The sequence below is a fragment of the Antennarius striatus genome, chromosome 10, assembly GCF_040054535.1.
Source record: "Antennarius striatus isolate MH-2024 chromosome 10, ASM4005453v1, whole genome shotgun sequence".
In the NCBI taxonomy this organism is placed as follows: domain Eukaryota; kingdom Metazoa; phylum Chordata; class Actinopteri; order Lophiiformes; family Antennariidae; genus Antennarius; species Antennarius striatus.
In genome coordinates, this window is record NC_090785.1 from 20669195 (window position 1) to 20693367 (window position 24173).

Genomic DNA, 24173 nt, shown 5'->3' on the forward strand with positions numbered 1-24173 from the left:
ACTTCCGGGTCAAGCGTTGGGGGGGTCGTCAGACCGAACTCAAACTAGCAGGGGGGAACAGGAACGACGACAAGTCTGTCTTCATGCTGATTGTTCATAGTAATGGATCTTTTACATTTAACTATATTTAAATATGGCGTTATTTTTTTTATTTATTTATTTATTTATTTATTTATTTATTTATTTATTTATTTATTTATTTATTTATTTATTTATTTATTTATACTAAGCGATATTTATTAAATTTACAAACGTTAATCTTCTCTGTCCCCCATGTTGGCTCACATGGTACGGTCCTCCCAGAAGCCTTCGGGTCGCACCAACATGGCGGCGTTCGGGTTGCACGGAGGACATACCATCCAGAGAAATTGCCGGTTTTTGGTCAATAACGTGAAGCTGTTTTTGGGGAAGAGGTAAGAGAACATTTGCAGCTGTGTTTAAGGCAGGTTTTCGATCCTGGTCCTTTTTTTTGTCGTAAAGCTTTGGTTGCTGATGAAACCGTCCGCTGCAGTGAACATCATTTGACATGAGGTCGTGTTTTCATATCGCCGCTGCTTGTTCCACCAACAAATGCTGACAAACTGTTTTGATATTGTGACTGTCTGACAGCCATCCTCCATATTCCTCCTGCCTCCTTCGCTGATGTTGACCTCACACGGCTTCTGTAATGTTGTCGTTTTGGTCTCATTCTCTCCAAAAGATCCAGATATTACATTTCGTGATGTCTATGCACTGACACGATATGTCAAAGTCGACTTTACTGTCAAATTTACCATAAATACACGACATACAGCACGTATGAAATTGCAGTCCTCTCAGACCCACGAAACACAAAGGACGGTAAACATCTCCATACACTCTTCAGTCCCTTAACAGGGGTCACCAAATGGCGGACCATTTGATGGAGAGGGACCCGTGACCACTCCATGATAACTTCACGACAGTAGATTTTCTTGGCGCATTTTTTTCTGCATGACTTTTAGGAAGGAGTTTAGGAAGGAGTTAAGACAGGCTCTGGGTGGTCAGGAGGTGCTTCCAGATGGCTGGACAACTACAGCTAATGTGATCAGGGAGACAGGTAGGAGAGTACTTGGTGTGTCATCTGGAAGGAAGGTAGATCAGGAGACTTGGTGATGGAATGAGGAGGTACAGGAGTGTATACAGAGAAAGAGGTTAGCTAAGAAGAAGTGGGACACTGAGAGGACTGAGGAGAGTAGACAGGAGTACAGGGAGATGCAGCGTAAGGTGAAGGTAGAGGTAGGAAAGGCCAAACAAGAAGCTTATTGTAGAATATGGACAGGGTTCAATTAGGGATGCGGACACTAGGTTAGACAGTAAGGAGGGAGAGACTGATCTATACTGGTTGGCAAGACAGAGAGACAGAGATGGGAAGGACGTGTAGCAGGTTAGGGTGATTAAGGATAGGGATGGAAGTCTATTGACAGGTGCCAGTAGTGTGATGGGAAGATGGAAAGAGTACTTTGAAGAGTTGATGAACGTGGAAAATGAGAGAGAACAAAGACTAGAAGAGGTGACTGTGGTGGACCAGGAAGTAGCAAAGATTAGTCAGGATGAAGTGAGGAGGGCATTGAAGAGGATGAAGAGTGGAAAGGCAGTCGGTCCTGATGATATACCTGTAGAGTTTTGGAAGTGTCTAGGAGAGGTCGCAGTACAGTTTCTGCCTGGGTTTCAACAGGATCTTAGATAGTGAGAAGATGCCTGAGGAATGGAGAAGTGTGCTGGTGCCCATTTTTAAGAACAAGGGAGATGTGCAGAGTTGTGGCAACTACAGAGGAATAAAGCTGATGAGCTATACAATGAAGTTATGGGAGAGAGTAGTGGAAGCTAGACTAAGGGCAGAAGTGAACATTTGTGAGCAGCAGTATGGTTTCATGCCAAAAAAGAGTACTACAGATGCAGTATTTGCTTTGAGGATGTTGATAGAGAAGTACAGAGAAGGCCAGAGGGAGCTGCATTGTGTTTTTGTAGATCTGGAGAAAGCTTATGACAGGGTGCCCAGAGAGGAACTGTGGTATTGTATGAGGAAGTCTGGAGTGGCAGAGAAGTATGTTAGAGCGGTGCAGGACATGTATGAGGACTGTAAGACAGTGGTGAGGTGTGCTGTAGGTGTGACAGAGGAGTTCAAGGTGGAGGTGGGACTGCATCAGGGATCAGCTCTAAGCCCCTTCTTGTTCGCTATGGTGATGGACAGGCTGACAGACGAGGTTAGACAGGAATCTCCATGGACTATGATGTTTGCAGATGACATTGTGATCTGTAGTGAGAGCAGGGAACAGGTGGAGGAGAAGCTAGAGAGGTGGAGGTTTGTCCTGGAAAGGAGAGGAATGAAGGTTAGCCGTAGTAAGACAGAGTACATGTGTGTGAATGAGAGGGACCCAAGTGGAAGAGTGAGGTTACAGGGAGAAGAGATCAAGAAGGTGGAGGATTTTAAGTACTTTTAAGTACAGTCCAGAGCAACGGAGAGTGTGGAAAAGAGGTGAAGAAGCATGTCTAGGCAGGATGGAACTGGTGGAGAAAAGTGTCAGGTGTGATAGAAGAGTTTCAGCTAAAATGAAAGGAAAGGTATACAAAACTGTGGTGAGACCAGCGATGTTATTTGGTCTAGAAACAGTGTCACTGAGGAAAAGACAGGAGACAGAGCTAGAGGTAGCAGAGATGAAGATGCTGAGGTTCTCTCTGGGAGTGACCAGGAAGGATAGGATCCGGAATGAGTACATCAGAGGGACAGCACATGTTAGAGGTTTTGGAGATAAAGTCAGAGAGGCCAGACTGAGATGGTTTGGACATGTCCAGAGGAGAGAGAGTGAATATATTGGTAGAAGGATGCTGAGTTTTGAACTGCCAGGCAGGAGACCTAGAGGAAGACCAAAGAGGAGGTTTATTGATGTAATGAGGGAAGACATGAAGGTAGTTGGTGTGAGAGAAGAGGATTCAAAGGACAGGGCTAGATGGAGGCAATTGATTCGCTGTGGCGACCCCTGAAGGGAAAAGCCGAAAGGAAAAGAAGAAGATTTTTTTCTGACGGTCGAGGCTGCAGACGACGGGCGCTGCTCCCCCAGTTAATACGATAATAGCGCCACTCAGTTCAGCCAATCAGATTGTATCTTTACCCTGCTCTGTCAGCGCACCTGGAAGTGAGACAGCTCGCTACCGCTGTGAGTTTACCGCTACAGGAGCACAGAGGAAGGGAGACGGTAAGGACAGCACAGCTCCAAACGAAGGGAGCTTGATGAGGAAAACCGCTGGTTAACAATGATTGGACGAAATTTATGTTTATTCTTCCGTCAGGCAGTTCAAAACCATCGTGCCTCATATTGTCTGAACATGTAGCACTAATTAAAAACGGTAATGTGAAGCGTCACTACGAAACAAAGCACAGAGCTTTTGAGTTATCCCCTGAAGTCCGAGCTGAGGGCAAAATAACGGAGCAAAATTCAAACAAATGTTCAATAAAGGCATGGTGGATTTTGGGGCAACATAAAACATCTTTTAGTGATGGGACAGTTGTGAATAAGTGTTTAAAAGCTGTTGTTGAGACATTGAGGGAAAACAGGAAGATGAGATGTGTGGAAAAATCAAACAAATCCCGATGTGAACTTCAACAGCAACCAGAAAATCAGAAATATTAACAGGTTTATGCAGCTATTCAGAGAGCACCATGCATATCTGTGGCCATTGATGAGTCTACAGATGTTACTGGTAATATCCAGCTTTTGTGTTTGTCAGGTTCCTTCACAAGGACAAGGAGCTCTTTGCTGGGTGTACCACCACTAACACACACATAAGATGCTGACAAAGAGGGACATAGATCTGAAGCAGGTGGTCTTTTTCACCACAGATGACAGAGACCACCACCCCTTCTTTTCCACCACCTTGTCATGGTGGGAAAAGAGAAGTGGGCTGTAGCAAACAGTGGGAGCTTTCCAAAACAGTCAAGGTGAGCTAAGTGCACACCATTTGCACAAGTAACCTTGTGCCCTAGTAAATTACTGGCAGGCCACATGCCCCTTTCTCTCACAAAGAAAGTTCTGTTTGCATTTTCCCCCTGAAAGAGCCAGTTTTTATTCATGCTTTCTGAAAATGTTAATGTTTTTTGACTTGAAATATAGGCCTTCAGTTCTTTGGGCCGGGACGTCTTTAATTTATGAAAAAAAGGATTATTCAGCTCTTTTTGCACTTTATTTTTTAATTCTGAGGTTTGTGTGTTCTTCAATCTAACAAGGGTTTGAAACTTATTTGTCTGGGTCAACTTTTATTCATGGTGAGGTAAAAGAGCTAGCTGTGCACTCACTTAACATATCCTGCATTGAAAAGTGATCATAAATGATAATGTGGACATAGGGGCCGGCTATAAGACACAAACTGGACGTCAGTTCAGACCCTTTACTAAGAGGAAATTTTTATAACCGGACCTCCGTGACTTTTAGTGGAATACCCCTGCCTTAAGGGGAAATTGAAATGTGCGCAGTCCCTGAGTTGATGGGGGGAGAGAGAGACAGAGAGGTAGTCAGGTGCTGGGGGAGGACAGGGCAGGGTGGGGGAGGGTAGAGTTCAGGGTTGTGGCAGGGGGCAGAGCAGGGAGGGAGTTGAGCCTCCTGACCGCCTGGTGAAAGAAACTGGCCTTGAGCCTGATGGTTTGGCCCGCAGACTCTGCAGTCTCCTACCTGATGGCAGCAGGCTGAAAAGGCTGTGAGAGGGGTGGGTGGGATCACCTGCAATGCTGATGGCTTTGCGGGTGAGGCGGGTGTTATAAATGTCTGTGAGGGAAGGGAGAGAGACACCAGTGATCTTTTCAGCTGCTCTCACGATGCGCTGCAGCAGAATACGGTGCAGGCGCCATACCACACGGTGATGCAGCTGGTCAGGATGCTCTCAATGGTGCCTCTGTAGAAGGTGAGCATGATGGGTGTGGGGCTCTTGCTCTCCTCAGTTTGTGGAGGAAGTAGAGGCGTTGTTGGGCTTTTTTGGCCAGTGATGCGGTGTTGCGGCCACAGGACAGGTCCTTGGAGATGTGCACGCCCAGGAACTTGATGCTGCTGACCCTTTCCACTGCAGCACTGTCGATGGTTAGTGGAGCATGCTGGGTGCGTGTACTCCTGAAGTCCACAACAATCTCCTTCGTCTTCTCCACATTCAGATGGAGATTGTTGTCCTTGCACCACACAGTCAGGCGGCCCACTTAATTTCTGTAGGCTGTCTCATCGTTGTTGTTGATGAGACCCACCACAGTCGTGTCGTCTGCAAACTTTATGAAGAAGTTGGAGCTGAGAGTTGGTGTGCAGTCGTGGGTCAGCAGAGTGAAGAGGAGGGGGCTGAGGTCACATCCTTGGGGTGTCCCAGTGTTCAGCGTGATGGTGCTGGAGGTGTTTCTGCTGACTCGGTCTGCCTGCGGTCTCCCTGTCAGGAAGTCCAGCAGCCAGTTGCGTATGGAGGTGTTGAGTCCGAGCTGGTCCACTTTATGAATGAGCTGCTGGGGGATGATTGTGTTGAATGCTGAGCTGAAGTCGATGAACAGCATTCTGGCGTATGAGTCGTTGGTCTCCAGGTGGGTGAGGTGTTTTATATGTGAAAAGAACCAGAAACAGAACACAGAATGAAGTCAAACCTTTCTTTTCCAGGAGCTTCTGCCGGTCCGCAGCTCTGCAGCAGCAAACTGAACCAGAACATCAAGGTAATATGAAGAAGAATATTGACAAGCGTGATAGAAACACGCCTGTCAGACTGTGACAAACATGAGCCCTGAAGCAGAAACCACTGGTGATCATCCAGATCTCTCATTTTACAGACACAGCTTAACTTGGTATTCATGTTATTAGATAAATGTTATTGGTTCATTAAATTTTCTAGATTTGTGCAGCACACAGTTAAATCACTCAATGTAGGAAAGGCTGTGTTTCTGTATTTTTCACCCTCTACAAGTAAATGACATCAGCTGTCATCAATTGTGATTCACATTAATGATATTAATGTAGACGTAATCACAATACTTTCTCACTGTTTTTGCAGAAACTTCAGAGACTATTTTCATACCCAGGAAGAAAACATGGTATGTGTCCAAACTCTCGCATGAAGTACCTATAAGTCTGTGACCTTTTAGTCAGAAAGTATCATAAACAGGCAAAATAAGAGTAAATGAATTTGAACAGCGCTGCAGACAGCTGTGTTAAGTTTGCTTACAGATGATTGATTATTTGTCACTTCCTGTTGTACAGGAGCAAAGAGGCCGTGCTGGAGGCTCTGGCCTCCACGGTCGGCAGGGTGAGAGCTCCTTCACATCGCCCTGGTGCTTCTGTGGATGTTTCCTGTCCATCCCTGCATTTGTCTCTGTGTTTTACCCCTTTTTCTCTTTCCCCAGGACTTTACTGCCCTTCCTCACAAGTTCCAGGATGACCTCTACCTCAGTCCCAGGACCTTCACTGAGTCTGTATGTCCAACCTGTGCTATTATTCAAATATTTTTGTTTGGGCTTTATTTTGTGTCTTAAGAATTATTATTATCAAAATAATCTAAGTTTTGTTTATTATTTTACCCAAAACGAAAGAAAAGTTCTAATGTTTTTTTTGTTTGTTCTTTTACCCTGTATACTGTACACTGTAAACAAAATGATGAAAACCACAATCCGTTATTTAGAAATTACAGGACAAGTGCCTTTCTAATTTCTTTTTCACTCCGGTGACGGTGAAATATGAGAAAGGGTTTTGTCCTTTGCAGATTTTTCTACTTTATTTCCACGCAACCAAATGTTTTTTAATTTTAATTTTTGTTTTTTCACCAAATATGTTTTGAATTATCAAAACCACATTACGGACATATAAAATGTAGTGACCTACATAAAGCGGTACTGACTGAGACGTGATGAACCTAAATTTGGATATTTACTGTAGCTTTTAGTGCACTCTCAGTGTCCAGTTTATTTATAACATGACAAGCGCACGTTGGTTCATGACACAGCGGCGATGCATCCAATGCAACTAACTATAGAACTTCTACACGTAAATATGACACAGCATATTTAAACCATAGTCCCAAGAACTGCAGTAAAATTAGAGATTGTCCAATAATAAAGGATATGTGGAAGGTCTTTGGCAAAATCAAAGTGAAATAAATATGATTGTATTAAAATTTTCTGTGACAAAAACAAATACTACATTTTTAAATCTGTTCACTGAGAAGATATCACACCTGAAGTGTTCCTACCTGCAGTTGATTTAGGAAACTGATTTTATATTTTTTACTCATGTGGAGAACATGTATTTATAGATTATACAGAGAACACAATGTAATGTGTACAGGTTATGCCGCTGTAATGTCATTGCTTCCTTGTGATGACAATAATACCCCCCCACCCCTCCGGGTCAGTGTGGATATCCAATGTCCTCAATCAGACGGCAGTCTGTAGACAGAACGGACAGTTCTATTTATACCTCATTGTAATCTGAAGTCAACCAGACTAGTTAATAGACAGTCACCTGCATGTGGTCGAGATAGTTTTTAACGTGTGTGTGTGTGTGTGTGTGTGTGTGTGTGTGTGTGTGTGTCTGTAGGTAATATTCTCTCTCTCTCTGAACTCGGGTAGCGCTGCAGCAAAATACTTCATCAACAGCAATCCCATGTTCTTCACCAAAGACTTTTCTGAGCCTCACATACCAGTAAGAAGAGGGGGCGGCCAAGATCCTCGTGTAATGATGGGGGACACATGTCGATTGTAGTAAAACAAGGTGGGTGGGTGTGTGCGTGTGTGTGTGTGTATAGTGTCTGATGCCAGAGAATGTGTCACTACGCTTGGAGGAGGTGAGCGAGGAGGCTCTGAAGGAGCGAATCCACTTGAGGAAAGTTCAAGCTGCTGTTGACCTCTATGATCAGCTCCTGCAAGCTGGTGAGCACACACACACACACACACACACACACACACACACACACACACACACACACACACACACACACCTCCGTTCCAGGGAGGTTGTTTCAATCCTCCCACATCAACGGTGTGTCCTCAATGAAATCCTCCCAGGTACAGCAGTCTCCATGGAAACGACCCATGACTTGCTGGACCTCATCTGCCTTTACTGTGACAGAGACCCTGTCCAGGAAGGACAACCAAAGTTAGAGTACTTGTCGGTGAGTGGTCTGAGGCAAAACAAGAGGGTTTTCACACGTCCATACCACTCAGTGTGTTTGTATGTTTCCCTCTGGTTGTTTCTGTGTTTTCAGATGGAGAGAGGCAAGGAGTCACAGAAATCGAGATGGGACACCCTCCTTTCAAAAAAGCCCCTCAATTCCAGTTGGACAAAAAACAAAAACTCAGAGAGAATTTTCAACCTGCTGCCAGAGAGAGACACGCGTTCTTACTCCGCCCTGATCAGAGGCATGGTGATGGTATGAACATGATGTCTATCGTTGTCTGTGCATGAAATTATCTGCATTATATTACATGATGTGACATTGTGATTATGGTGATATGAATGCATCCAGATTAGGACCCTGTATTTGTTTGTCTCTGTCCAGCACAACGCCCCTGCAAAGGCCTTCAGCTTTTACACAGACATGCTGAACCACAGACTGAAACGTGAGTCGCTCACAAGTTATTGTTTAGGTTGTCACTAGAGCATGTGGAAAGAATGAAATGTTTAGAAACTATTCATTCATCCATCTTCATCCGTTCATTTGTAGTCTGGTCGCAGGGGCAGAAGCTTCAACAGGGAACCCCAAACTTCTCTTTCCCTGGCCACATCCACCAGCTCTGACTGGGGGATCGCAGCCCTGGCGAAGGCCAACAGGCACTTTGAAAAACTCCAACACAACTCTCACTTTGGGCGTGCAGGGATTGAGGAGGCCTCTCCTCACCCCATACTCCCGTAGCATCTCCAACAGTATATCTCTGGGGACCTGTTCGTATGCCTTCTCCAAGTCCACAAAACACATGGAAACTGGATGGGCATACTCCCAAGTATTCAAGTATTGAATACTTTTGATGCTTGAACTGCAGATACTGCAACATGTTTACAAAAACATGAGTGCTGCATTGGATTGAGGATCCAATTGGATCATCTGGAACTTTGAGTACTTTCGATACTTGAACATCAGATACTGTATTAAACTGCATGGTTTTTAAAAGCACTCTGTATACAAACTGGCTTATAGTAAACAAAAGTAAAAAGACCATTATTTTTGTAATATCCTAAACATATTTACAGTTTTTAGTCTATTCTTTAAATGTCTGGTTATAATAAGAATAAAAATGAGTGTGCAGGTGGACTGTAGGAGTCAGTCAGTTTCAGTGGTGTCCTAACAGATTTTTCCTGTCATGTAGTGTCATCACAGTCAGCCCTCATGTTCTCTCTTTCTTCAACAACACAACACAATCCTCCACTGATTGGCCAGTTTGCACACAATAATTAATGACCGTAAAAAACAAAACGATAAATAAGAATCCTACTGATCCTATTATACAATGGTGAGAAGGGTTCGTCCGATCTGCAGCTGACATCATCACCAAACCCCCGCTGGCTACACTAATTGCTAACAGTGATGCAGCACAGTCAGTCAGTCAGTAGAGTTCTTGCGATGGGGGGGGGGTATCCCGTCCCTGTGTGTTGAGCCAACCAGATGAGTCATTTTTTACCAACGCTGGCGGTCTTGTGCCAGCTGCTCTGCATCCTCCATAGCGACTCCCTGTTGTTGGAGGTCGCCCGTAATGACGTCGGGCCATGGGGTCCAGGGCTTGTCTCGAGATCGTTTCCAGCCTGCAGACTTAGGGTCAACAACTTTCTTCAACAATTCCATGTTATTTGCTCTTCCCACGACTCACTAGATTATATCATGTTGTAATTGAAGGTTCACCTGATCAAGCTCTACATATTCTACACTGGATATAACTCATTTCCATGTGCAGATTACCTAAACTACAGACTTTAACACGAGTAATAGTTCAACCCTAATCCTTCTGCTTTCCGTTTCCAGCTGACATCCACATCTTCAACGCTCTCATCTCTGCAGCTCCTCATGTGAATCCCACCTCCCAGGAGAAAAGCGAAGCCATCATAGTACGATAGTTTGACTCTTTCACTACGTGTCACAGAGCTTTTGTAAAAAAAACTCCTACCATATCAGTAAGAATGACATTGTTGCTTTATTTATGCCATTATTGTCTGCAGAAATTGTTGAAGGAGATGAATCAACAGAACATTCAGCCCAACCTGCAGACTTTCAACAACGTCCTCCGTTCTCTTAAGCATTGTCCACCATACAACAGATTGCTGTCCCTGAAGACGATGGCAGAGATGAAGGCTTTGGGAATAGGTGGCTACTAGCACACTTTTACACACACGCTACAGTGGTGGGATCTGTTTGGTCTGATGGGATTTTGTTGTGTGTGTGTATGTTTGTGTGCAGCTCCCAGCCTGGCGTCTTACAGCCACATCCTGTCAATCTTTACAAAAGAGGGTAATCATGTGTTGTTGTATCCTTTGAACATCTGGTGCCAGATGATGGTGGCTTTAGTGACGGATTGTTTTGTCTCCAGTCTCTGGCGAGCCGAGCATCACAGACTTCCTGGAGGAAATAATGTCAGAGCTGGCAGGAAAGAGCTTCACCTGCCAGGACCCTGATGATGGTATGATGGATTGATGAACGAGTTGATCACTGATGAGTCTGAATGTTCAGTTTTATTTCATTACATCCCGCTTCAAAGCGGTGATGTATTGTGATTGTCAGTGTTCCTGTGTTCGTCCGTTAGATTGTTCGTTCATACGTCCGTTCGTTTGTCTATCAAATATTTTCGCAACCGTTGCAGATAGAAAGATTAAACAAGAAGCACATTACTGAGGTGGCAAAGGAGATGAAAATGAGATGATAACTTTTACCATGAGAAAAGTAAGTCACAGTCAAATTTCAACTTTTGCACATTCAGGTGCCCATTTTTAAGAACAAGGGAGATGTGCAGAGTTGTGGCAACTACAGAGGAATAAAGCTGATGAGCCATACAATGAAGTTATGGGAAAGAGTAGTGGAAGCTAGACTAAGGGCAGAAGTGAACATTTGTGATCAGCAGTATGGTTTCATGCCAAAAAAGAGTACTACAGATGCAGTATTTGCTTTGAGGATGTTGATAGAGAAGTACAGAGAAGGCCAGAGGGACCTGCATTGTGTTTTTGTAGATCTGGAGAAAGCTGATGACAGGGTGTCCAGAGAGGAACTGTGGTATTGTATGAGGAAGTCTGGAGTGGCAGAGAAGTATGTTAGAGCGGTGCAGGACATGTATGAGGACTGTAAGACAGTGGTGAGGTGTGTAGGTGTGACAGAGGAGTTCAAGGTGGAGGTGGGACTGCATCAGGGATCAGCTCTGAGCCCCTTCTTGTTCGCTATGGTGATGGACAGGCTGACAGTCGAGGTTAGACTGGAATCTCCATGGACTATGATGTTTGCAGATGACATTGTGATCTGCAGTGAGAGCAGGGAACAGTTGGAGGAGAAGCTAGAGAGGTGGAGGTTTGTCCTGGAAAGGAGAGGAATGAAGATTAGCCACAATCAGTATTGTTACAGGGAGAAGAGTTCAAGAAGGTGGAGGACTTAGGGTACTTAGGGTCAACAGTCCAGAGCAACGGAGAGTGTGGAGAAGAGGTGAAGAAGCGTGTACAGGCATGATGGAACGGGTGGAGAAAAGTGTCAGGTGTGATGTGTGACAGAAGAGTTTCAGCTAAAATGAAAGGAAAGATGTACAAAACTGTGGTGAGACCAGCGATGTCCTTTGGCCTAGAGACAGTATCACTGAAGAAAAAACAGGAGACAGAGCTGGAGGTAGCAGAGATGAAGATGCTGAGGTTCCGGAAGGATAGGATCAGGAATGAGTACATCAGAGGGACAGCACATGTTAGAGGTTCTGGAGATAAAGTCAGAGAGGCCAGACTGAGATGGTTAGGACATGTCCAGAGGAGAGATGGTGAATACATTGGTAGAAGGATGCTGACTTTTGAACTGCCAGGCAGGAGGCCTAGAGGAAGACCAAAGAGGAGGTTTATGGATGTAGTGAAAGAGGACATGAAGGTAGTTGGTGTGAAAGAAGAGGATGTAGAAGACAGGGTTAGGTGGAGGCAACTGATTCGCTGTGGAGACCTCTGAAGGGAAAGGCCGAAAGGAAAATAAGAGGTACACTCAGGAACCGGGTAGGATAGAAAAACGAGGGAGAAGGCCACTGTGATTATTAAGATCAAAGTGTGAGGTAGATCAAAGCTAGTGCTTTGATCTACCTATGCTTTGACTTACCGTGACCTATGAAAGTAGGTCAGGATAAAATTTTGAATTCAGGGGTGTCACGAGATGTTGCAGTCTGTGACTGCTTTGGTTCTAGTTTGAGACTGACGTAATATACATAGAAAATTGTGATCATCATAACAAAGCAGAGGATGTAGTCTGTTAGTGCTGCATGAAAGGAAGCGTGGTCTATATACTGCATGTCATACTGATGACTACATTATGTCCATTAAGGTGAAGCTACATTACTTACATTGACTTTAATCGGCTCCATATTTTCAGACTTCTCGTCTGTTAAGCGGTGATCTGCACCATTGAAGGTTGTTTTGTGGTTGGAATTAAACCGAAGAACAAAGAAGTAAAGCGCAAGATAGTAAATAAAGAGTGAGGAAGAACGAACAACACGCTCAAGAACAGTGTTCCCCAAACTGCGGCTCGCGGGCTGGATGTGTGTCCTTCAACATTTGCACAGCCCCCTGAACAGTACCAGAAAAACACCCAGGTTATTATCTATGTCATAAATAGTGTCATTTATTTCATTAATTGTGTTATTATTTATTTCATGACTTTTTTCTGTTAAGATCCTGGAAAGAATTATTTGGTTATGTGTGGCTCTCTGGATGACAATCAATGTTTACATCTGGGCATCCCTGCGATCATCAGTTTTACTGTTACAAACTGACCCCCATCAGATAAGGGAAAAGTTATGTGAAACAAAGGAAGAAAATCAATTTTGGTGTCCAGCCAGTGTCCCTTCTGTCCCCTTCGTGAAACAGTCTTTCATGCTTTTAGTGAGTGTGGGAGACCTGCAGTGCTCTTCACTCTTCTAACGAATGTTTTTAATTTGTTCAGTGAAAATTTTAATATCAGGAAATTCATCTACGGTGCTGGGTACAATAGATCGAATCAGAGAAAGTGGCAGCTTTTAAAATTTATATCTGGAGATGCAAAACTCGCAATTTATGTGATCAGGAAGAGGAGAATTGAAAACAATACTGTTCAAGAAGCAGCTACTGTTTTTTGCTGTAACATCAGATGTCGCTTAAAACTAGAATTTGGTTTCTATTAATTGACAAAAGACCTGAATAACTTTAGGAACATCTGGTGTTACAAAAATGTCCTATTCACTTAAGTTGATGACCTACTACCTCCACTTTTGCAAACTTCCTGTTATAATGCACTAATTTTTATGTTGTATTTCCTTTTGTTTATTGGTGTTTAGTGTTTTTGAGTGTTTAGTGTTTTTGAAGTTTCATCTAATGAAGAATTGTAAAATGTTTTAATGTGATTGGAGGTTTTTTTTGCACAAAATCTTCTTCTGAAGCACTTTAGTGCTTCATCTAATGTAAAATTATAAAATGTTTGAATGTGATTAAAGTGTTTGCAAAAATAAAATAAAAAATTGGGGGGGTTTGTCACGCTAACTTTTTATTCTCTTTGTTTCTTTTTCAGTTTATTTTTTCATGAATGCAATGAAACTGGTAAGTCTGTTGTCATCTGCTCTTTACTTAAACTTGTAGTCAAACGGTGCATAGGATCAGCTGAGTCCAGATCAGTGACCCGAATGAAGCTGACAACACTCTGGTACATCTACCGACCATCCTGTTCACCATCTTCTGAAAATGCCATTTCATCAGCTGTCTGTCATTACATACGTCTGCTTTGAAATCTCTATTTTACTTGATTCATGTCATTTGATTTAAACTGTTTTTCCTCTGATCTGGTCCGTTTCCAGTCACTGGTGCTTTGGAACTGGACTGCATGTGTTCGCCATCCAACCCACTTTCTCCTCTGTTTGCGTCCCAACAGTGTTGTGCTCAAAAAGATCTGGAACTGGCTTATAAGGTCCAGAGTCTGGTGGAATTCGGGGAGAACTGGAGGCTGCTGGGACATCATTACATGCAGAATGTTTACTAGTGAGTAAAAACTGAAGCGTGTCCCCGGTGTTTCCTGTAATCCAGGCCTGGGAGGTTTCCTCCTGCTGAACATGTCCTATCTCCTCTGCAGCGGCTTCTTCTTCAGGCTGCAGTGCATGATGGAGCACATTGACGTGGTGTTGACGTGGTTCAGGCAACACTACCCCTCGGTCAGTACATGTTTGGCTCCATCCCTCTCCTCTGGTCATAAGTCAAAGCCTTTTCCTTCTGATTGCAGAAAAACATCTGAAGATCAGCGTCCTATGAAATGTCACCTGATAACATCTCTTGTGAAGACCTGTGATAAAGCTGCTGCTACATTGCCGTTACTCTGCTACCACATGTTCACTTTGTTACAGTTTAACATCATGTGAACATTTTTAGCAAAAGTATAGTAAATGTGGTCCTGCGTTGACTTTCCCTGTCAGTGTTGAATCTTTCATAAGCTCAGAAACACATTCCTGTCTGAAGCTACTGGCTCTTTCTGTCGGACCTATGATCGCACAGAAAGCATAAAGTAAACTTTATTGTACTAGGCATTTATTCTTTATTCTACTACGTATCGCTACAGCTAATGTGATCAGGGAGACAGGTAGGAGAGTACTTGGTGTGTCATCTGGAAGGAAAGTAGATAAGGAGACTTGGTGGTGGAATCAGGAGGTACAGGAGTGTATACAGAGAAAGAGGTTAGCCAAGAAGAAGTGGGATACTGAGAGGACTGAGGAGAGTAGACAGGAGTACATGGAGAGGCAGCGTAAGGTGTAGGTAGAGGTAGCAAAGGCCAAACAAGAAGCTTATGATGACTTGTATGCTAGGTTGGACAGTAAGGAGGGAGAGACTGATCTATACCGGTTGGCAAGACAGAGAGATAGAGATGGGAGGAGAGAACAAAGACTAGAAGAGGTGACTGTTGTGGACCAGGATGTAGCAAAGATTAGTCAGGATGAAGTGAGGATGATATACCGGTCCTGATGATATACCTGTAGAGGTTTGGAAGTGTCTAGGAGAGGTGGCACTAGAGTTTCTGACTGGGTTGTTCAACAGGATCTTAGATAGTGAGAAGATGCCTGAGGAATGGAGGAGAAGTGTGCTGGTGCCCATTTTTAAGAACAAGGGAGATGTGCAGAGTTGTGACAACTACAGAGGAATAAAGCTGATGAGCCATACAATGAAGTTATGGGAAAGAGTAGTGGAAGCTAGACTAAGGGCAGAAGTGAACATTTGTGAGCAACAGTATGGTTTCATGCCAAAAAAGAGTACTACAGATTCAGTATTTGCTTTGAGGATGTTGATAGAGAAGTACAGAGAAGGCCAGAAGGAGCTGCCATGTGTTTTTGTAGATCTGGAGAAAGCTGATGACAGGGTGCCCAGAGAGGAACTGTGGTATTGTATGAGGAAGTCTGGAGTGGCAGAGAAGTATGTTAGAGCAGTGCAGGACATGTATGAGGACTGTAAGACAGTGGTGAGATGTGCTGTAGGTGTGACAGAGGAGTTCAAGGTGGAGGTGGGACTGCATCAGGGATCAGCTCTGAGCCCCTTCTTGTTCGCTATGGTGATGGACAGGCTGACAGACGAGGTTAGACAGGAATCTCCATGGACTATGATGTTTGCAGATGACATTGTGATCTGTAGGGAGAGCAGGGAACAGGTGGAGGAGAAGCTAGAGAGGTGGAGGTTTGTCCTGGAAAGGAGAGGAATGAAGGTTAGCCGTAGTAAGACAGAGTACATGTGTGTGAATGAGAGGGACCCAAGTGGAAGAGTGAGGTTACAGGGAGAAGAGATCAAGAAGGTGGAGGATTTTAAGTACTTAGGCTCAACAGTCCAGAGCAATGGAGAGTGTGGAAAAGAGGTAAAGAAGCGTGTACAGGCAGGATGGTACGGGTGGAGAAAAGTGTCAGGTGTGATAGAAGAGTTTTAGCTAAAATGAAAGGAAAGGTATACAAACTGTGGTGAGACCAGCGATGTTATTTGGTCTAGAAACAGTGTCACTGAGGAAAAGACAGGAGACAGAGCTGGAGGTAGCAGAGATGAAGATGCTGAGGTTCTCTCTGGGAGTGACCAGGATGGATAGGATCAGGAATGAGTACATCAGAGGGACAGCACATGTTAGAGGTTTTGGAGATAAAGTCAGAGAGGCCAGACTGAGATGGTTTGGACATGTCCAGAGGAGAGATAGTGAATATATTGGTAGAAGGATGCTGAGTTTTGAACTGCCAGGCAGGAGACCTAGAGGAAGACCAAAGAGGAGGTTTATTGATGTAATGAGGGAAGACATGAAGGTAGTTGGTGTGAGAGAAGAGGATTCAAAGGACAGGGCTAGATGGAGGCAATTGATTCGCTGTGGCGACCCCTGAAGGGAAAAGCCGAAAGGAAAAGAAGATTCTACTACGTATTTAAAAATATACTCGCATTATTTTTTTGTCAATCTTTTGTCCTATTAAAAAAAGGTGGTACAGTGTACATACATACCTACCGGAGGCGTGGCGGGGGTAGGGGATGGCAGTGGCACTGCAGCAGAGCAGGTCGTCCAATGATCACAAGATCAGCAGCTCAAGTCCCGCTCGCCCTGTCACCCGGAGTGTGAGCTGACAGTAGGAGGCGTCAGCTCACCACCCGAGCAACGCCGAGGTGCCCTTGAGCAAGGCGCAGTCCCTTTTTACAAATTGCTCATTTGGGGTGACCAGGAAGGAGCTGCCCGTCACTCTACCTTCCACTGCACGCTTACAGGCCCCGTGTGTGTGTGTGTGTGTGTGCGTGCGTGCGTGTTACAGGGGCCTGTATACACTTATATGTACAGTTCATAATAATAATAGCACTGTCTAAAAATAGCAGTGCTGAATTCAATTAGTAATGTCATTAATTATGTCAAAAAAATAGGTGTTAAACGAGTGGCCCTTAGTTAAGGATCAAGGCAACTGGTGCTCCAGATGATGCCTGTGCATTTGTCCTTGAGTAAAATGGGTCATTTAAGGCATTTTTCAGAAAAAGATCGTTCTTTAATCGAGAAGTTAATAAAAGAGGGGAATGCCTATAACGAAAATGATAGGTGTTCAACTAAAATGATATCAAACGCTTAAATTGGCAGCCAAATCCAGAAAGGTGAGGAAGAAAAACAATTACAGTACTTCCAATTGATTCAAGACTAACCAAAATGGCAAAGGATCAGCCAAAAATCATCTCCAGGAGGATCAGAGAAGATCTAAGGTGGTCTCTGAGTCGTGTAACAATTAGATGACGTCTATGTGAAGTCAAACTACCAGCAAAAAGCCCCTGCAAAGTCTCATTGTCAAGCTGGTCGCCATAGAGACAGTCAATGATGGTGGCTTTTAAAGGTCTAGATGTGTCTAGTCTTCATGAACGCGTTTAAGGGGGTACTGTTAGCCTGTAGGCTAACGGTCAGCCTGTGTTCCAGCTCTACTACCCAACACACGCTGAGATCGTGTACCTGCTGAGAGCTCTGGAGACGGAAGGACGCCTGGATCTGCTGCCCAGCATCTGGAAAGGTCTGCCACACACTGTTCCACACACTGACACACACACACTGTTACACTAAACTGTGTTGTTACACCTACAGACAATCGTCTTCTTTTCCTTTCGGCTTTTCGCTTCAGGGGTTGCCACAGCGAATCAATTGCCTCCATCTAACCCTGTCTTCTGCATCCTCTTCTCTCACACCAACTACCTTCATGTCCTCTTTCACTACATCCATAAAACTCCTCTTTGGTCTTCCCTTAGGCCTCCTGCCTGGCAGTTCAAAAGTCAGCATCCTTCTACCAATGTATTCACCATCTCTCCTCTGGACATGTCCTAACCATCTCAGTCTGGCCTCTCTGACTTTATCTCCAAAACCTCTAACATGTGCTGTCCCTCTGATGTACTCATTCCTGATCCTATCCTTCCGGAACCTCAGCATCTTCATCTCTGCTACCTCCAGCTCTGTCTCCTGTTTTTTCTTCAGTGATACTGTCTCTAGGCCAAACGACATCGCTGGTCTCACCACAGTTTTGTACATCTTTCCCTTCATTTTAGCTGAAACTCTTCTGTCACACATCACACCTGACAATTTTCTCCACCCGTTCCATCATGCCTGTACACGCTTCTTCACCTCTTCTCCACACTCTCCATTGCTCTGGACTGTTGACCCTAAGTACCCTAAGTCCTCCACCTTCTTGAACTCTTCTCCCTGTAACAATACTGATTGTGGCTAACCTTCATTCCTCTCCTTTCCAGGACAAACCTCCACCTCTCTAGCTTCTCCTCCAACTGTTCCCTGCTCTCACTACAGATCACAATGTCATCTGCAAACATCATAGTCCATGAAGATTCCTGTCTAACCTCATCTGTCAGCCTGTCCATCACCATGGCAAACAAGAAGGGGCTCAGAGCTGATCCCTGATGTAGTCCCACCTCCACCTTGAACTCTGTCACACCTACAGCACACCTCACCACTGTCTTACAGTCCTCATACATGTCCTGCACCGTTCTAATATACTTGTCTGCCACTCCAGACTTCCTCATACAATACCACAGTTCCTCTCTGGGCACCCTGTCATCAGCTTTCTCCAGATCTGCAAAAACACAAAACACAGCTCCGTTTGGTCTTCTCTGTACTTCTCTATCAACATCGTCAAAGCAAATACTGTATCTGTAGTACTTTTTTTTTGGCATGAAACCATACTGCTGATCACAAATGTTCACTTCTGCCCTTAGTCTAGCTTCCACTACTCTTTCCCATAACTTCATTGTATGGCTCATCAGCTTTATTCCTCTGTAGTTGCCACAACTCTGCACATCTCCCTTGTTCTTAAAAATAGGCACCAGCACATTTCTTCTCCATTCCTCAGGCATCTTCTCACTATCTAAGATCCTGTTGAACAACCCAGGCAGAAACTCTACTGCCACCTCTCCTAGACACTTCCAAACCTCTACAGGTATATCATCAGGACCGACTGCCTTTCCACTCTTCATCCTCTTCGGTGCCCTCCTCACTTCATCCTGACTAATCTTTGCTACTTCCTGGTCCACCACAGTCACCTCTTCTAGTCTTTGTTCTCTCTCATTTTCCACGTTCATCAACTCTTCAAAGTACTCTTTCCATCTTCCCATCACACTACTGGCACCTGTCAATAGACTTCCATCCCTATCCTTAATCACCCTAACCTGCTGCACGTCCTTCCCATCTCTATCTCTCTGTCTTGCCAACCGGTATAGATCAGTCTCTCCCTCCTTACTGTCCAACCTAGCATACAAGTCATCATGAGCCCCTTGTTTGGCCTTTGCTACCTCTACCTTCACCTTACGCTGCATCTCCCTGTACTCCTGTTTACTCGCCTCAGTCCTCTCAGTCTCCCACTTCTTCTTAGCTAACCTCTTTCTCTGTATACACTCCTGTACCTCCTCATTCCACCACCAAGTCTCCTTATCTCCTTTCCTTCCAGATGACACACCAAGTACTCTCCTACCTGTCTCCCTGATCACATTAGCTGTAGTTGTCCAGTCATCTGGAAGTACCTCTTGACCACCGGGAGCCTGTCTTAACTCCTTCCTAAAAGTCATGCAATACTCTTCCTTTTTCAGCTTCCACCATTTCGTCCTCTCCTCTGCCTTTGCCCTCTTCATCTTCCTCACCACCAGAGTCATCCTACAGACCACTATCCTATGCTGTTTGGCTACACTCTCGCCTACCACTACTTTGCAGTCACTGGTCTCCTTCAGATTACACCGTATACACAAGATGTAGTCTACCTGTGTGCTCCTACCACCACTTTAATAGGTCACCCTATGTTCCTGCCTCTTCTGGAAGAAAGTATTCACTACAGCCATTTCCATCCTTTTTGCAAAGTCAATCACCATCTGTCCTTCTGCGTTCCTCTCCTGGATACCAAAACTTCCCATCACCTCCTCATCACCTGTTTCCTGCACCGACATGTCCACTGAAGTCTGCTCCAATGACAACTCTCACTTCTCGGTATGCTCTGCATCACTTCATCAAAGTCCAGCCAGAATTTCTCCTTCTCCTCCAGCTCACATCCTACCTGTGGAGCATACCCACTAACAACGTTGAACATCACACCTTCCATTTCTAGCTTCAGACTCATCACTCTATCTGACACTCTTTTTACCTCCAGGACATTACTAACAAACTCCTCCTTTAAGATAAGTCCTACTCCATTTCTCTTCCTATCTACACCATGATAGAACAACTTGAACCCTGCTCTTAAACTTCTATCGTTGCTACCTTTCCACCTGGTCTCCTGGACACACAGTATGTCTACCTTCCTTCTCTGCATCATGTCAACCAACTCTCTACCTTTTCCTATCATAGTTCCAACATTCAACGTCCCTACTCTCAGTCCTTTATTCTTGGCGTTCCTCTTCTCTCTCTTCCTACGATTACACTTTCCTCCTCTCTTTCTTCGACGAACAGTAGTCCAATTTCCACCGGCGCCCTGTAGGTCAACAGCGCCGATGGTGGTTGTTGTTAACCCAGGCCTCGACCGATCCTGTATGGAAGTCATAAGTTTGATTCGCATGTTTGATTTGGCAAAAGTTTTACGCCGGATGCCCTTCCTAACGCAACCCTCCGTATTTATCCGGTCTTGGGACCGGCACAATAAGACACTGGCTTGTGTCCTCTTGTAGCTACATTGTTACACCTGCAGACAATAACGTGTAATCCAAGAGATTATTTTGTATTAAAAGGAAGAATCTAAAGGTGTCATTAACACAAATACTTAATGAACCTGACTTCATTCAGTTTGGCTGCCTGTGTGTATGTGTGTGTGTGTCCAGTATTTCTGTGTGCACAGTATGTGTGTGTCTCGTATTTGTGTGCTTGTGGACACGTACTTTGTTTTTGTGTCTTCTGAGCATTTATTCAGTCTCAGATTGTTTTACTGATTGCCATGTGATGAGAGATTTCTGTTATATTTCATTTTATTTGTTCAAATTTATTTGTGAGGTTTGTGTTGTGTTGAGAGAGGAACAGTTGGTTGATGTTCTCTGGACAGCTCAGCCTGAGGTGTGTGTCTGTCCTCCAGATATCTGCTCCCTGAAGTACGAGCTCAAGGACACCATCATCGAGGAGCTGCTCTCCCTGATGACCCGAGAGAAACACAGTCTGGAGGTGAGGAAGAGTCGCAGCTGTCATCGTTCTTCCTCTGTGAAGCTGGCAACAGTTGGTCCAGCTGTTCTCATGAAGATTCCTGTTTGTTTTTAGGTTCAGAAGTCTTTTGGCGAGTGTGCTTTGGATGTGAAGAGGATGATAGATCAAAATGTACACGGAGTGGATTTCCAGTGGAGCAACTCCGCTCTGTCAAACTTCATCTTGCTGTTGCTACGAGCCAACATGACCCAACAGGCCTGGTAAGGGAGGCCGACGTGTGTCTGTGTCGGTTTGCTGGAGAACGATTATGATCATGAAATCAATCTGACTGCTTTGTTCCCCTCTGCAGGGACATGCTGCAGCTCTTCAAATCCAAAAACAGAGTTCCTCGGTGAGTCTTTGCCCAAACCTCCAACATAACAAAGAAGATACTGGTTGGTTTTAGAGTGAAAACACATTACAGACCTTACATTCCTAGGGGTGATTACAGGTCGCTCCCAACCTGTCAAACATTCAACAGGTTTTGACACAGCATGTGACGAGTGGAAGCAGGTGAGTCCGTTCATCACCTGCCTTGAGACCCTCTGTTCCCTGTTGTGTTTGTGCTCCAGAGAAGACCTCATAGAGGAGTTCCTGACGGTGTGTCGCAGCAGTGGGTCGCCTGATAGAGCCATGGAGCTGGTTCAGCTCTCATCCACCTTCGGTCTGTCTGCAACACCCAGACTGGCCAAGTTCACACTCGCCGAGTTTAAGCTCACTGATGAGCAAAGGTGAGGAGGAGAGGGTTCGAGTCAGGCAAAAACAATTGTGTTTTCATCTCGGACAGTTATGCATAATGGGTGAAATGAGACAACCAAATTATGCTCACTTAAATGTTTGTCCAGCCTCTGAGGAAAAGACGTATGTAAATCAAGTTTAATTTCTTGAGTATTTTGTGAAGTCCATGTGTCCATAACAGTCATGTGACATGAAAACATCCATCTAAGGATGTTTATAGAGGTGAAACAACACAATTGTGGAGATGGTATAAGTTCCAAGGGCAGTCATCAGTGTCATCAGTTGGATGAAGTCTTGAGTCTTAACCGAAACTGTTCACCCAAAAATCATAGATATAATCTTTTCACCAGTCAAAGCAAAATTACCTGAAGCTTCTCAGTCCTGAACATTTCTGGAGCTTCACAGCCAAAGAAGATTTCAGCATTCTCATGAAGAAAGAGAGAGTGAGGCGTGTAATCGAAACCCTCAGAAACCCTTAAGTGGATTTGGAAGGACTTTACTTGCACTCAAATGTATGTTCCTGTGCAGAGAGACCAGATTAAGGAGAACTCAAGAGTCTCTCCACACCTCAGTGTTGACTTGCTCCCTGGATGTAGCATCGCTGGTTTACCTAACAGATCGACCACCTACTCTTTAGTTTTCTGACATTTTCTGTTTTTGGGTGAAATGTTTCTGTAAATGACACAAATCCGATTGAATTCTGAAAGAATGAAGACTTTTAGAGGCCTCTGTTAGAATGTGACGCTTTCCTCGCCGGCAGTTGAACTGAGTTTAGATAGAAGCATAAATGAGAGGAGGGTGTGTAGTTTTTAGTTAAAGCTACATATTTTAATGTTCTGGAAGAAGATGATGTTGTGTGTCAGGTATCCTGTTTTTACCTTTCCGAAAACATCTTTCTGTCCCACACAGATCTGAATTAGCTGAACTGGAGTCAGCCGAGAGCCCCTGAGAAGGAGACACAATGATGTTCCTCCACTTACTACTGTAGAGTGACTGTTTGTATTTTATGTGTAATGAAAATGCATGGTGCACAAATAAAATAGCATTTCCAACCACATGGTTTTGTGTTTGACAGCTAGGGGGCGCCGTTCCTCCATCTTCAGGGGATGTTCCAGAACTCACAGCTTCACACCAGCAGCTTACTGATTGGCTACTTCCTTCAGACTGTAAATGTGTGTGGAATGCTGGTAGAAGTGACACACACACACACACACACATAGGTGTGAATGCACTGTGTGTTTCCACACAGGACCTGAAGGAAAGCTGAGTGTTTATAGGAAAAGGTTCCCGATGTGGAAGCATTTCATTGGTTGTGTTGGTGTCTGTGTGTTGAGAATAACAACAGGTGTGTGTGCAAGCCTGTACAGGTGTGTGTTTCTACCAAAAAAATGTTTTTGTTTAACCAATCGTCAGTCGAGCTGTAGGCATGACCATATAAGGGAATGTGAGCTATGGTGAATGGGGGTTGCTCTGAGTAGGGTGTGGTCAGGGGTCTGAGTGTATTGTTCTCCAGAGGACCTGCCTAGAGCCACTCACACTTCCTGATACAGGAAACTTACTCAACACAACCACAGACACACAAGAGCAAACAGGTTTTTCTGACTATGGGAGTGAGAACCAGGTGGAGGTGTTCGTCCTGCACAGAGTCACGAATAATCAGCCCTTCAACCCCATTACATATAAATCAAAATGAATAATAAACTACACAAGAATGGTTTTAATCTTTTGGTTCAGCACATATTTAAAGGGTTTTCCCAATTATAACACCAAATGCTGGTTCTACAGAGTTCTACAGTTTCTGCAAACATACCTGCTGCAAACATACAGTACGTATTCTTCAGCCAATGTCCTTCAAATCACATTGATTCAGTCAGAGGACTGACTATCTAGGATGACCAAGGTTTTCTGAAATCAGGGATCATTGTCCGTTATGAATGTCCAGTGATTCCCAAGTTTCGGTTTCCTCCCAGTTGGAGTGACATTTTCTAGGGTTCCTGATATTTGATGAAATCCATCTGTCGATCTCCATGCTGCAGGCTTCCAGTGTCTGGAGCCACTGCAGCCCCAGTGAATATCACGCCTTTTGTCTTGCCACTCTTGACAGA

General features: G+C 44.4%; 1 protein-coding gene across 5 annotated transcripts; it reads left to right on the forward strand.

Annotated features, from left to right (window-relative positions):
• The first annotated feature begins 310 nt into the window (after window positions 1-310).
• On the forward strand, window positions 311-23116 carry ptcd3 (pentatricopeptide repeat domain 3). 5 transcript variants are annotated; one of them, XR_011037196.1, is made up of 25 exons: window positions 311-413; window positions 5640-5692; window positions 6028-6067; window positions 6234-6279; window positions 6377-6445; window positions 7566-7670; window positions 7774-7897; window positions 8033-8139; window positions 8233-8397; window positions 8527-8587; window positions 9982-10064; window positions 10176-10320; window positions 10414-10464; window positions 10544-10633; window positions 13723-13751; window positions 14080-14186; window positions 14278-14356; window positions 17599-17689; window positions 19031-19117; window positions 19764-20154; window positions 21227-21312; window positions 21406-21551; window positions 21641-21682; window positions 21903-22061; window positions 22978-23113. XR_011037196.1 is itself a non-coding variant. In XM_068325708.1 (24 exons), exons 1-24 carry the CDS (start codon window positions 325-327, stop codon window positions 21845-21847), a joined length of 2352 nt encoding a protein of 783 aa, XP_068181809.1. In that variant the 5' UTR covers window positions 311-324; the 3' UTR covers window positions 21848-21896. The 5 variants fall into 5 exon arrangements, 4 of the variants coding, with proteins under 4 accessions (XP_068181809.1, XP_068181811.1, XP_068181810.1 ...); XM_068325708.1 differs by lacking the exons at window positions 21903-22061; window positions 22978-23113 and adding an exon at window positions 21782-21896; XM_068325710.1 differs by lacking the exons at window positions 19031-19117; window positions 19764-20154 and having other exon boundaries at window positions 22978-23116.
• The last annotated feature ends 1057 nt before the right edge of the window (window positions 23117-24173 follow it).

Excerpts from the sequence above, each read along its gene's own strand:
- ptcd3 (XM_068325708.1), top strand. The coding sequence starts at position 325 with ATGGCGGCGTTCGGGTTGCACGGAGGACATACCATCCAGAGAAATTGC. Across the intron at positions 10,321-10,413 it reads GATGAAGGCTTTGGGAATAG|CTCCCAGCCTGGCGTCTTAC; the intron begins GTGGCTACTAGC and ends GTTTGTGTGCAG. Across the intron at positions 21,683-21,781 it reads TCCAAAAACAGAGTTCCTCG|GTCGCTCCCAACCTGTCAAA; the intron begins GTGAGTCTTTGC and ends GGGTGATTACAG.